The sequence below is a fragment of the Ambystoma mexicanum genome, chromosome 9 (genome assembly GCF_040938575.1).
Source record: "Ambystoma mexicanum isolate Mex_15411 chromosome 9, UKY_AmexF1_1, whole genome shotgun sequence".
Lineage (NCBI taxonomy): Eukaryota > Metazoa > Chordata > Amphibia > Caudata > Ambystomatidae > Ambystoma > Ambystoma mexicanum.
The window spans coordinates 55280002-55292638 of record NC_090931.1 but is presented as its reverse complement, the minus strand read 5'-3'; the positions used below and the strand labels follow the sequence as shown (position 1 = coordinate 55292638).

The 12637-nt window shown below is 46.5% G+C and overlaps 1 protein-coding gene across 1 annotated transcript in view; it reads right to left on the bottom strand.

Annotated features, from left to right (window-relative positions):
- Positions 1-6864: 6864 nt before the first annotated feature.
- The window catches only part of LOC138487646 (uncharacterized), a 196538-nt gene continuing 190765 nt past the window's right edge, over positions 6865-12637 (bottom strand). Inside the window, exon 3 of the mRNA XM_069614135.1 lies at positions 6865-10714. Coding sequence (XP_069470236.1) covers positions 8703-9701 — 999 coding nt within the window. The 5' untranslated portion in view covers positions 9702-10714 and the 3' untranslated portion in view covers positions 6865-8702. The remainder of the gene's footprint in view (positions 10715-12637) is intronic.

The following is a 12637-nucleotide window of genomic DNA, read 5'->3' as shown; positions in this document are numbered from 1 at the left end:
AATCGCATTTGAAATGCTCCGATTTCTAATCGACTTCGCCGCCATTTAAAGAATCATCTGCCATTTTGATTTTAACTCTTGCTTTGTGTCCTAAAATGGTGGACTATGTTTTCAACTACAGTCGAGCTGAACATCCTTTTATGTTGTGTCAACATTTAGGCTGACCGAGAGCAGACTGTTTGTTCTATGCAAAGAAACTGTCATGGGTATCAAGCAGGTAGTTGGGGCAAGCTGGGTGGAGGCTTGGCAGGCCTGGCATAGGCACACAAAGAACCCATAACAAATCCCTCCTTTCATTCCTTCCCTGTGTTTGTAGTCACTTCCTGGTTATCACTTCCTGTTGCCAAACAGGAAGTGCATGATACCTCATGAGCTCTCTAGTGTGTGGGTGTGGCTGGCTATATAAGCCACACCCAAGATTCTTCCAGTGCTTCGTGTTGCTTACTGTGAGCTGTATCAGCAACACACTTGCCGTGCTCTGGATCAGCCAGCATCTGCTTACCTGCTCCGGATCATCCTGTTTCTGCTTACCTGCTCCAGATCATCCTACTTCTGCTTACCCACTCTGGATCATTCAGCTTCAGCTTACCTGGTTCTTACTCCACGCCACAGCTATCTTCAGTCAAGAGGGGACTTCTACACCGGCACTTGTAAGAATAAAGAAGAACAGCGTTAACACGCGCACGTCAGCAACGCTGCGCATACCCACCGAATGTTCCTGCAACGCTGGAATCCAGATTAGTTGCACGAGCGCACAAACCCCTGTAAGAAAGAAGAGACATTATTCATTGCGCTCGCTCCAATAATGCGAACACTTATTTCACTGCGCTCTCTCTCTCTCTACGCGGTGCATACTTATCAAAATCCTCTGTGCAAATTTACCTATCCACCAAGTCTCCAGTAGCGCTGAACCCGGACTCGAGGTGCTAATACCACATAATTTCTCCTACAAGGAAAAGGGAGAGACATTACCAGGCATGCTCGAATTGAAGGCACTGCGCAAACCTACCAGCAGCTAGCTTCTACACGCAGCGCTACTCACCCACAAAAATACCGGCAAACAAAGACAATACAGACAATTTTGGACACTCAACATTCTCTGCGCAACGTTCACTTGTGGGAATGACTTTCTAGCCAGTGAAGAAACTGGCGCCTTGAACCCTCGGCCTCGCTGTGAAGGCATAAAACAGCGTTTGGCATCTGAACTCAGCCTACAGACATTGGCACCAATCACATGAGTGAATCGCGCCCCTGCAAATGCAGGATGGAGTGCACACCCTACTAAAGATCAAGGTAAGCCCATAGGGGGACATCACAGCACACAGTAAAGAGAAGGGAAGGGCCCAGGGGAATCGGGTAAATTCAGGTCTGAGTGTACACCTTTTATTTGACAGATATTCCTCCGGGTGAAACAGGGGAAGTGAAGACTCCGGGTCAAGGGAAGCTCGTCCATCGCTCCTGCAGAGACACAGGTGAGTGTGACAGAACACAAAGCCATCCTCAATACCTCTGCCCGAGCGATGGAAACCTCTGAGGTAGACCAGCTTTCCCTATTGTTAGGTGAACTACGGGCCAAGGTGCATGCAGCTCGCTCAGAGACAAATGCCATAAGGCGCTATCTGGTAGTCAACAGGGACAAAACAGACGATTTGGCAAGACAGCTCCTACAGACCGAGGCTGGTCTAGCAGCCCTACCAGATGGAGTTCCACAGGGGCAGCCTACCGTGGCACCTGTAGCCACACCCGTTCAGGTATTGCTTCAAGGCAACATCCCTTTAGCACCCCCAGAACGCTTCTCTGGGGATCTCAAGAAATTTGGAGCGTTCATGAATCAATGCCGGCTACATTTCATATGCAAACCAGACACCTTTGTGAATGACCACGCTAAAGTAGCTTTTGTCCTCTCCTATTTAGGAGGGCGCGCGGCAGACTGGTCTGTCCCGTTAGTGCTTAGGGACGACCCTTTACTGAGAAATTACCCAGGTTTTCAACGCGAACTGGAAAAACTATTTGCCCATCGGACTCGAGGTCAGGCCCTGGATGAGCTACTCTCTCTGTGACAGGGTGGTCAGGATCAATCTCATATGTCGCCACATTCAATCGCTTAATAGCCGAATCAGGATGGCCAGAGGAGAAACGAATAACGTTATTTTATCGAGGACTGAGAGGAGAATTAAAAGATGTCTTGGCGCAAGTAGTTAATCCTCCTGAAGATTGCAGTGAATACATTGACCTAACAATGCAACTAGACCACTGGTTACAGGATCGCAAGGCCGACCGAACTAGATCAGAGCATAGACCAGTGTATGTCCGACCAAAGGAAGCGTCCCATCGACAGGCCTCAGAAATACACTCAGAGGCCATGCAATTGGGTGTTCTCAGGGGACCACTCACCAAGGCGGAGAGAGAACGGAGGCGTCAGGAAAAACTTTGCTTATATTGTGGCCAATCTGGTCACTTCCTCCGGAACTGCATGATTAAACCCCCATGGAAGACAATGGGGATACTAGATAACATAGGAGAAGACACAGGTGTTAGTGGAAAACTCCAACTCCCGGCAGATGTAGAGGTCGGTCTGCCGAGCCAGGAACGGGGCACTCAGATCTCACATTTCAGTATTCCTGTGGTTTTGGTAGACCCTTCACAGCCGACCCGAATGCATACCCTCAAGGCTTTCATAGACAGTGGGGCTATTGGGAACTACCTGGACATAAACACCGCAAAGACCTTGGGATTAGCATTCCACCGTAAGGACACCAGGAGAAGGCATGACAGGTGTGGATGGCACACAACTCCTTTCGGGACCAGTAACACAGTGTACTTACACCATCACCTTAATCTGCCAAGATGGCCACAGAGAAAGTATTAGATTTAACCTTATTGCTGCACCCCAATTCCAGCTGATTCTTGGGATACTGTGGCTAGAAACGCACAACCCAAAGATAGATTGGCGAGCTCAAACCTTACTCTTCTCCACGGAATGCGCTTCTTGTTACAACATCAAAAGGGATCAAAGGAAGCCCATTGTTAGCTTCACAGGAAAAGATAGCAGGTTTAGGCTTGGTGGGCACTTTACCAGAGGAATACCAGGAGTTCCAGGATGTGTTCGCGAAGGAGCAAGCTAATACACTACCACACATCCACCACATGGAGTTTACGACTGCCAGATCGACTGGCAACCAGGGGCACAAGTACTGTGCAGCCGCATTTATGCATTAACCGAGGAAGAAAACACTCATCTACGGACCTACTTGGATCAATACCTGACCAATGGCTTCATTAGACCATCTAAGTCACCAGCCGCCTCCCCACTCTTCTTCATACCGAAGAAAGAGGGGGATTTAAGAACATGTATTGATTACCGGGCCCTAAATCAAGTCACCATAAAAAATAAGTACCCGTTACCTATGATACCAGTAGTCCTAGACCAGGTGAGACAAGCGAAGATTTTCACCAAGCTAGACTTACGCAGCGCATATCACCTGGTACGCATGAAAAAAGGGGACGAGTGGAAGACTGCGTTTCGTACAAGCTATGGCTTGTACGAATACCAAGTCATACCCTTTGGGCTTTACAATGCCCCGGCTGCATTCCAGCATTTCATGAATGATGTGTTACGGGAACTCCGACATCTGCGCAGTCGTCTACATCGATGACATTCGGATCTACTCCACCACTCCCCAAGAGCACGTAACCCAGTGCGAGCTGTACTCCGCAAACTGCGTGAAAACCAACTGTACGCAAAGCTAGAAAAATGCTCCTTCCACGTCACCGAGGTGGAGTTTCTGGGATATGCACTGACACCGCAGGGGATCAAGATGAACAATAGAAAAGTGGAGGCAATCCTCACTTGGTCCTCACCCACGTCTGTAAAGGGAGTACAGAGTTTCCTAGGGTTTGCAAAGTTTTATCGACGCTTCATACCAGGATTCTCACAAATTGCACATCCAATAACGTCCTTGCTGCACAAACACCGAAAGTTCGAATGGACACCAGCAGCGGAAGAAGCTTTCTGAGCTCTCAAGGAAAAATTCACCTCAGCCCCAATTCTGCAACACCCACAGCCCGATTTACCGTACATCGTGAAAACGGACGCTTCAAGCATTGCCATGGGGGCCGTAATGTCTCAACAAAATCCTGAAACTGGGTGCCTTCACCCCTTTGCCTTTTGGTCAAGGACATTTTCCCCAGCAGAATTAAACTCCTAGCAATCAAAAGTGCACTGTGTGAATGGCGACATTACTTACTAGGAGCAAAACACACCATCACAATAATAACAGATCATCGGAACTTGCAATACTTACGCTCAGCAAAAGCTCAGTCTTCTAGACAGCTCCGTTGGGCCCTATCCTTAATGGAATACGATTTTGTAATCACCTACCACCCCGGAGTTAAGAACGGGAAAGCGGATGCGTTATCCTGCATTGGCATAGGAGAAGAAGTCTACAATGCCCCTAACCCGTTGGAAATCATACCCAGCCATAAAATTCTCAGCCTCTGCATCGGCCCATCCCTGTTAAATACTCTGCAGGAAACAATAAAAGAAAATATGTCTGAAGAAGACCTACTGGCTTGGGACACGAAGGGAGATCAGTTCACCATTTAAGACAAACTACCATGCTACCAAAAATGCCTCTATGTTCCAACTAAGGATCTGCAAGAAGCAATCATATCAGACTACCATGACTCGGTGTTAGAAGCCCATCCGGGTATAGCCAAAACCATGAAGAAAGTAAGCAAATCTTGGTGGCCAACATGGCGAGAAGATATTGCCACCTACATAGGCACTTGTGAGGTGTGTGCACAATAGAAAACAACCAGGCAAAAACCAGCCAGCCTCCTTCAACCAATTACCATTCCGCCAGCGCCCTGACACAGAGTATCAATGGACTTCGTCACTGATCTACCTCCTAACTCAGGTTATAATACCATCCTCGTAGTAGTGCACCTCTTCTCCAAAATGGCCCATTCCATAGCTCTAAAGGGTATTCCCTCAGCTCAGACCCTGTCACAGGTTTTTCTAGACCGAATCGTCAAGTTACATGGATTCCCTACCATAATCATTTCTGACAGAGGCAGCCAATTTGCATCTCGTTTTTGGAAAAATTGTTGTGCCCTGGTAAGAGTAGAAGTCTGTCTGTCTTCTAGTCACCACCCTCAAACAGACAGCCAAACCGAGCACACAAACCAGACCATGGAACAGTATTTGCGCTGTCTATTACACCAAACAAGCCAAAGCTGGACAGAAATTCTATGGATGGGCGAGTATGCCTACAACAACTCAACAAATTCATCAACCCAAGCAACACCCTTCTTTACTATATATGGTCAAAACCCCAGAACGTCTGTCTACGATCCGCCAGAAAAGAATGAAATGCCCGCAGTAAAGAATATACATGCCAGCATCATGAAAGCAGCCAGAGAAGCCAGCAGGAACCCACAGCAAGCCAAAGAAACACAGAAAAGAAACGCTGATCGCCATCGACGAAAAGCCCCAGATTATCAAGTGGGAGACTCAGTCTGGCTGGCAACTAGACACATTGCTTTAAAGGGACCCAAGAAATTTCAGCCTAGATACATCGGCCCGTATACAATAGAAAAAGTAATTAATCCAGCAGCCATGAGACTGGCGTTACCTCAACATATGCGTATACATCCCGCATTTCACGTGTCGCTATTAAAACCAGCACACCCAGGAACCCGAACTTCCACACCTCCCGCATCCATACAAGTGGTTGAAGAAGCACCAGAATATGAAGTAAAGACCATATTAGATTCCAAACAAGTATGAAAGACCCTATATTATTTGATTGACTGGAAGGGGTACGGACCCCAGGAAAGATCATGGGAACCCAGCACGCACGTGCATGCCCCCCGATTGGTGCTGAAATTCCATCAGAACCATCCTGAGAAACCAAAGCCCTCATATTGGGAGGGGTCTTGAGGGGGAAGACTGTCATGGGTAGCTGGGGCAAGCTAGGTGGAGGCTTGGCAGGCCTGGCATAGGACCACAAAGAACTCATAACAAATCCCTCCTTTCATTCCTTCCTAGTGTTTGTAGTAACTTTCTGGTTGCAACTTCCTGTTGCCAAACAGGAAGTGCATGATAACTCATGAGCTCTCTAGTGTTTGGGTGTGGCTGGCTATATAAACCACACCCAAGATTCTTCCAGTGCTTCGTGTTGCTTACTGTGAGCTGTATCAGCAACACACTTGCCGTGCTCTGGATCACCAGCATCTGCTTACCTGCTCCGGATCATCCTGTTTCTGCTTATCTGCTCCGGATCATCCTGCTTCTGCTTACTTGCTACGGATTATCCTGCTTCTGCTTACCTGGTCCGGATCATCCTACTTCTGCTCTGCTTACCCGCTCTGGATCATTCAGCTTCAGCTTACCTGGTTCTTACTCCACGCCGCATCTATCTCCAGTCAAGAGGGGACTTCTACAGCGGCACCTGTAAGAATAAAGAAGAACAGTGTTAACACGCGCACATCAGTAACGCTGCGCATAATCACTGAATCTTCCCGCGATGCTGGAATCCAGGTTAGTTGCACAAGCGCACAAACCCCTGTAAGAAAGTAGAGACATTATTCATTGCGCGCGCTCCAATAACGCAGACACTTATTTCACTGCTCTCTCTCTCTCTCTCTCTACGCGTTGCATACTTACCAAAAGCCTCTGTGCAAACTTACCTAACCACCAAGTCTCCAGTAGCACTTAACCCGGACTCGAGTCGCTAATGTTTGTGCCCTCCCTGACTTACACGTGTAAAATGAATAAAACAGACACTCCTTGGACAGGGAATAAGGCACAAAAGAGAAGGCTGCAAGAGTTCAAGAAAAAGTTTATCTAGATCTCTGAGAACGCTCTGACCACATCAAGGTTACAACACATTATAAAAGCACATTGGCATATCTAACATATGATGCTACGTTGGGCCCGGATTGGTCAGCCAGGGTGGTGTCTTAGGTGTGGGCATCATCTCTCCCTCCGGGTTGGTTGCTTGGATTGACGGCAGGCATCTGTGCTCCGGGTGGGTGAAGATCAGGTCACTGTGAAACACGGTGGTCACTATCTATGCTAAGAAAATACATTCTAAATAATGCATGCACTAAATAATGGTTGATCGAAAAGACCCTCAGTAGTTTATCAAGTCATTATACAAATCACACACATATCTATATCATCTATAACATTTGGGTTATACAGGTCACAGGTTTATGGGTCTTGACCACTATAATACTCTCATTGAACTGTGGGCTTAGTCTCACAAGAATCTCAGGTTTTTGTGGCATTTGTTAGTATTGGGCATGATATACTGCAGCAGGGGTCTAATGTTAGTTGGGGGTCTGTTCGGTGAGCTTCATAGCATGGTCGGCCTGGCACATGAAAGGAATATCTTGCAGGGACACAGGGTTAGAATGGCAATAAGTTTCAACTGGCGAGGGTAAGAGGGCAAGGACACTTTTGTGTAGATGGACGAGCTATGTGCTTAGCTCATGTTGGTTCACATGCAGGGCAGTGATCTCAGAGGAAAAGAGATGTGTTACATTTATTAATTGTTGCAAGCATCTCCGGCTTCAGCGTGAGAATGGAGCTGCAGAGTTTTCCAGTCAGAGTGGGAACGAGGGTGGGGGCCATGTGCTCCGAGCTGCTGCGGCGGGGAAAGGGAGAGAGGCATTTTGTACTATCGCAGTGAGGCCTGGTCACCAAGATGGAGTCGAAAGGGGGTACAAAAATGGATGCCCTGTGTCCTGCTCAGTGGTCCCATCTACGCGAATGTAACCCAAAGTTAACATTGCATAAGGGCGAGGGGCATACCCACCACTGGAGGCACTTGGTCCGAGTTTTGTACTGAGAAGTGATGGCAGGGAGGGGCCCATTGGCCCCTCGCTCCCACACATTCCCCCCGTTCGTTATATCTAAAGTAATGAATATTTTTATTTTTTATTCTTTTCATTCCCCCTTCAGTAGTACTCAGCATCCGCCACAGCCTCGTCCCACGCGGGGGTGCCTTTTATTGGCATCCACGCTCTGCATACACTTCTTAAGCTATTTCCTCTTCTGGCATATTCGTCTGGTGTACACATTAAGTAAATCCGACCATCTCCATCTAAGTCCACCCATACTTCTCTGTACCACTGCAGCTCCATTGGTTCCTTTATTGTTGTGTGGTGTAAATTATCAACTATATTTCCATATGGTCTGTAAATCACTGTCATCCTGTATTGTGGTGTAGTGTACTCCCCTGTTTGTATTTGTGCATCTATCATGGTAGCTACAGTTGTCGGTCGGCCCATTGTTACCATCATCATAGCTGAGGTTGGCATACTTTTCTCAAAACACCGGAGTCCCAGTTGGCACACACAGAATAACTAGAGCACAAAGACGATTATAGGGACCAGTATTTTCATTGCCACATTTACCCATGATGGTATCCAACTGAACAGATTGTCGAACCACGTGCTTTCTTCTGCACTTCCTTCTGTTCTCATCCTCTCTCCTAGATTGTGTACTGCTGTTATCAAATGTGAGAGTGTCCCATTATCAGCATCTTCAGTTGGCACGAATGTGCAACACGCCCCCCCAATTTTTCAGCAAACACCACTGTCCATCGCCGTGAGGAGATCTAGGACATATCTGTTTTGCATTGTCATTAGGCGCAGTGCGCGGAGCTCTATTTTTATCACGTTGAACACTTCTACAGTGTCGTTAGCCAGTTCGATGAGCTCCCATTGGCGTTCGTTTGTGCTTGCAGTCCCGGGACAAGAAGTGATGCGAAAAATGTCTCTGCTGATGAAAAGAGCTTGTATTTCTGCAGGATCTCAGCAAGGAGTTTCGATGATTCGGATGAGATGTAATTGGAGGATCTTTTACTTCTTGTCAATCTTCTCTTTAGTTCATATTCTGACAATAGTTCATACGCTGGAGCTTCTGTTATCATTAGTTGGGACGCTGTCGATGGTTCAGCCGATTGCCCTGCTGCCGATATGCCAGCCGATTGCCCTGCTGTGCCTTGGATATGGCTCTCTGGTATTACCATCAGGGCTGTGTGGAGGGTGGCTAGAGCACAAGTTCCTTTCCACGATGCGGGGAGGTGCAGGTAAGCTTGTTTGCCGCAAATCCAGTACATATCCATTAGTGCAGCAGTGCCTTTCTTCATGTCAGGTATCATTACCGTCTTGTTACATTTCTTTGTTTCCCCCATGTTCACTCTTCCTTCCCCATGGAAACACAGTTCATTTGGCACTTCTTTCTGTATTTTGATAGGTTTTTCTAATGCTGTGACCCATGTTAGCTTTGTGACATGCTGCGACCAGATGGGGTCACATACCTCCTTTATCCATTGGAAAGTGTCATTGGATAGGCCTCGAAGTGCTTCTGCTTTGCATTCGATAGTTTCTTCGTGCCACTTATTTTCTGCATATCGCGTCCCTTTGATGACGAGAAATGGTTCCTTAAAGCAAATTACTCCTTGGCGTCTGCTTGTGCACGTTCTCTCATTTTCCCGTTTTTTTAATGTGACGGTGTGCGCTTGGAATGTGCTCTTTATTCTGCACAACACCAGATGAATTAAACATTGGGCCTCCGACAAGGGCACTTCCTGCGCTAATAACATTTTCGGTGTTCCTGATGCATGCGGAATGAGTGAACAGACGTTGCAGCTTTCATTTGTTGCTTGCTTCGCCGTGGCACTCATGTCAGAATACCATTTATTTGATTGATCAGGGTGGCGGGGATCTTCTATTTTCTCTAACCCCTCGCACCCCCCTTATTCTCCTCCTTCTCCCTTCCTTGTTATTGTTTTTCACCTTTTTATAATGTATTGGAAACATTCCAGCCCAGGTTGTATCATTGTCATTCAATATGGCATGTGTATCTTCATCAGCAGCAGCAATGTTGCGTGAGGTAGGGTGTATGGTTGTCTGTGAGCGTGTACTAGTGTTAGTTAAATAATTTGGCCAATAATAATCTCCATCGTATTCGTTGTATTCATAAGCATCACTTATATTTATATTCAGACGTAACAATGATACACTTGTTGGTCCTACAGTGGTGTGTTCTGAAGGTTGCATCACATCTGTATTGTTAATATTAATCTCATGTAATTCTTTCCACATAGGGCCTCATTACAACTCAGGCGTTAAGGGTTAACGCCGTCGTTAACCATTAACGCCTGATTCCGATTTTAACGGCTCCTTTTAGCAGCCGTTAAAATCCATGGCGCTAAACCGCCTTGGTGCTAATTACGCCACCGTAATTTATGGTGGCGTAATTAGCGCCTTCCGCACTCCCATTATGCCCTATGGGGAAGGGTGAAATGGGAAATGGGGATTTACCGCCCCACTCACCTTGGAATGGGGCGGTAAATCTGCCATCCACCATGTTGTAAACGTAGTTTACACCATGGTGGTAAAGTTGGCGTACTTACCGCCTGGGTTGTAATGACCCCTATAGTCTTTACCCCAGTCTATATCAAGTGCGACCCTTCTCGTATCAGGTTAGCCCCGCTCCCCCCCCTTGTGCATGTCATTAACCAAAGATAGAAGGGTATAATACCAAGCCATAAAAAACAACATTACTGACAACAAAACTGCAGCACATTTTAAAACACATTCAACATTACTGAACCTATTAGCCCTAATGGCATCCCTATCACTATCTAGCATTAATTGGTTCTCCGCGATTGTAGTTCGTTGGGCCATTTGTCACCTGGAGGGGCGATATAAATTTGTTAAGTCACCACAATATATACATGTATTTACATTTCTTGTTCAACTTCATATTTAATCATCATTTTTTTTAGTCATGTTTGCTCATTTTCTCTATTACACATTTACTTTTACTATGGAGAGGAGGAGAGTGAAAAGAGTGATGGAGAAAAGCGTGGAACAATAATCGAAATGAAGGAGGCAGAGACAGATGTATGGAGAGGATATCGAACAATCAAATACGAAAAAAAGAAAAATGGAAAAGAAAGAAGGAGATGAGTCATGCAGAACAAGATGCATATCATAACTTTTATCTCTGCAGGTTCTGTTTACCAACAATTTTGTTATCCCTTTTGAACCTCATTTGTGGTGCCAGTGGCACCATCTTGCTCCTCCTGGGGGATTGTACTATCACGTGCCCTCCTCACATCTGATAAGTGCACCCAATACTTCAATCCCTTCACCTTCACTGCAGTGGGTGTACTATAGATGACCTCGAAAGGGCCATGAAACCTAGGTTAATTCCACCTCCTTACAAAGCTGCGGACGTACACTTGTGCTCCTGGCATCAGTGGCCCGCTTGGACTGTCTGCGGCCGGTGTGGTAGTATCAGTCGCACATTTTCAGTAAAAGGCGGTGCTATTTGTCGCGCTATGCTGCGTACTGCGCGTGTCAACTGGGTTAGGTATTCCTTGAACTCTTCCCCCAGCACTGTGGCAGCCCTGTGCGCATCCGATGCTCTTCTAATCAGGGATACTGGCGTGTATATTCGCTTCCCAGTTACAATTTCGTGGGGGCTCAGATTGTGGTCTTTACATGGGTGCGTCCTGAGTTGGAACAGTGCTAGGGGCACGCAAGACACACAGTTCTTGATGAATGTTGCTGGGTTCACTGTCTTGCACCTGACAACGTGTACGTTGGGGCTCGAAATTATTATCTCATATGCTGTTGCTCGCTGTGTTGTTAATGTTGATTTTGATCGCTCAAGTTATGGCGAATAGGGAATGCTCTGCATATAGCGTTACTGAACATCCCATGACAATGATGGCGCTCTTTTCAATCGCGAAGGCCGCAGCTGCGAGAGCCTGTTCGCACGCGAAATGGCCTTGCGTTACTGGATCTAGTGTCCCACTGTAATAAGCCAATGGTTTGTGACCTAGTGATGCTTTCTGTGTCAGTACTGCTGTCATTAGTGTTCCATTACAGTGTGAAAACAAGAAAAATTCCCTCTCATAATCTGAGTTCGCGAGAACTGGGGCATCAGCAATGAGGTCTTTTAATTTAAAATACTGTTTTATCATTTTATGCGTCCATTTTATTGCGGCTCTATTTTTCTGTGCTTCTTTTAACACTTGTAGTAAGGGACGTGTGTATGCCGCGTAATCAAGGATCCAGGCTCGGCAATAGTTACAAATGCCAAGAAACTTTTACAAGTCTTTCACAGTTTTTGGGATTATTATGTTGCGCATAGCAGCTGCTCTGTCTGGGAGTATTCGCTTCCCATCTTTTAATATTAACTGTCCGAGGTATACAACCTTGGCGAGGCAATATTGCAACTTTCCTTTGTCCACTTTGTACCCCTTGGTAGCTAGCACATTCAGTAGTGCTATCGAGTCTTCTCTGCACGTTTCTTCTGTATGCCCGCAGACGAGTAAATCGTCTACATATTGAATGATGGTTCTTTCTACATCTATACTTCCAATGTCTTCACTTTGCACCCTGTTAAAAATGCTGGGGCTCTCGCAATACCCTTGTGGGAGTCTGCAATGTTCATACCTGTTGTTCCCTAATGTGAACGCTGTCAGGTATTGGGATCCTGGGTCGAGTGGCATGGAGAAGAAGGCATTCTTCAAATCAATTGCAGTAAAACATGTTGATTCTTTCGGTATGCTGCACAATATTGATGCCGGGTTAGGCACTAATG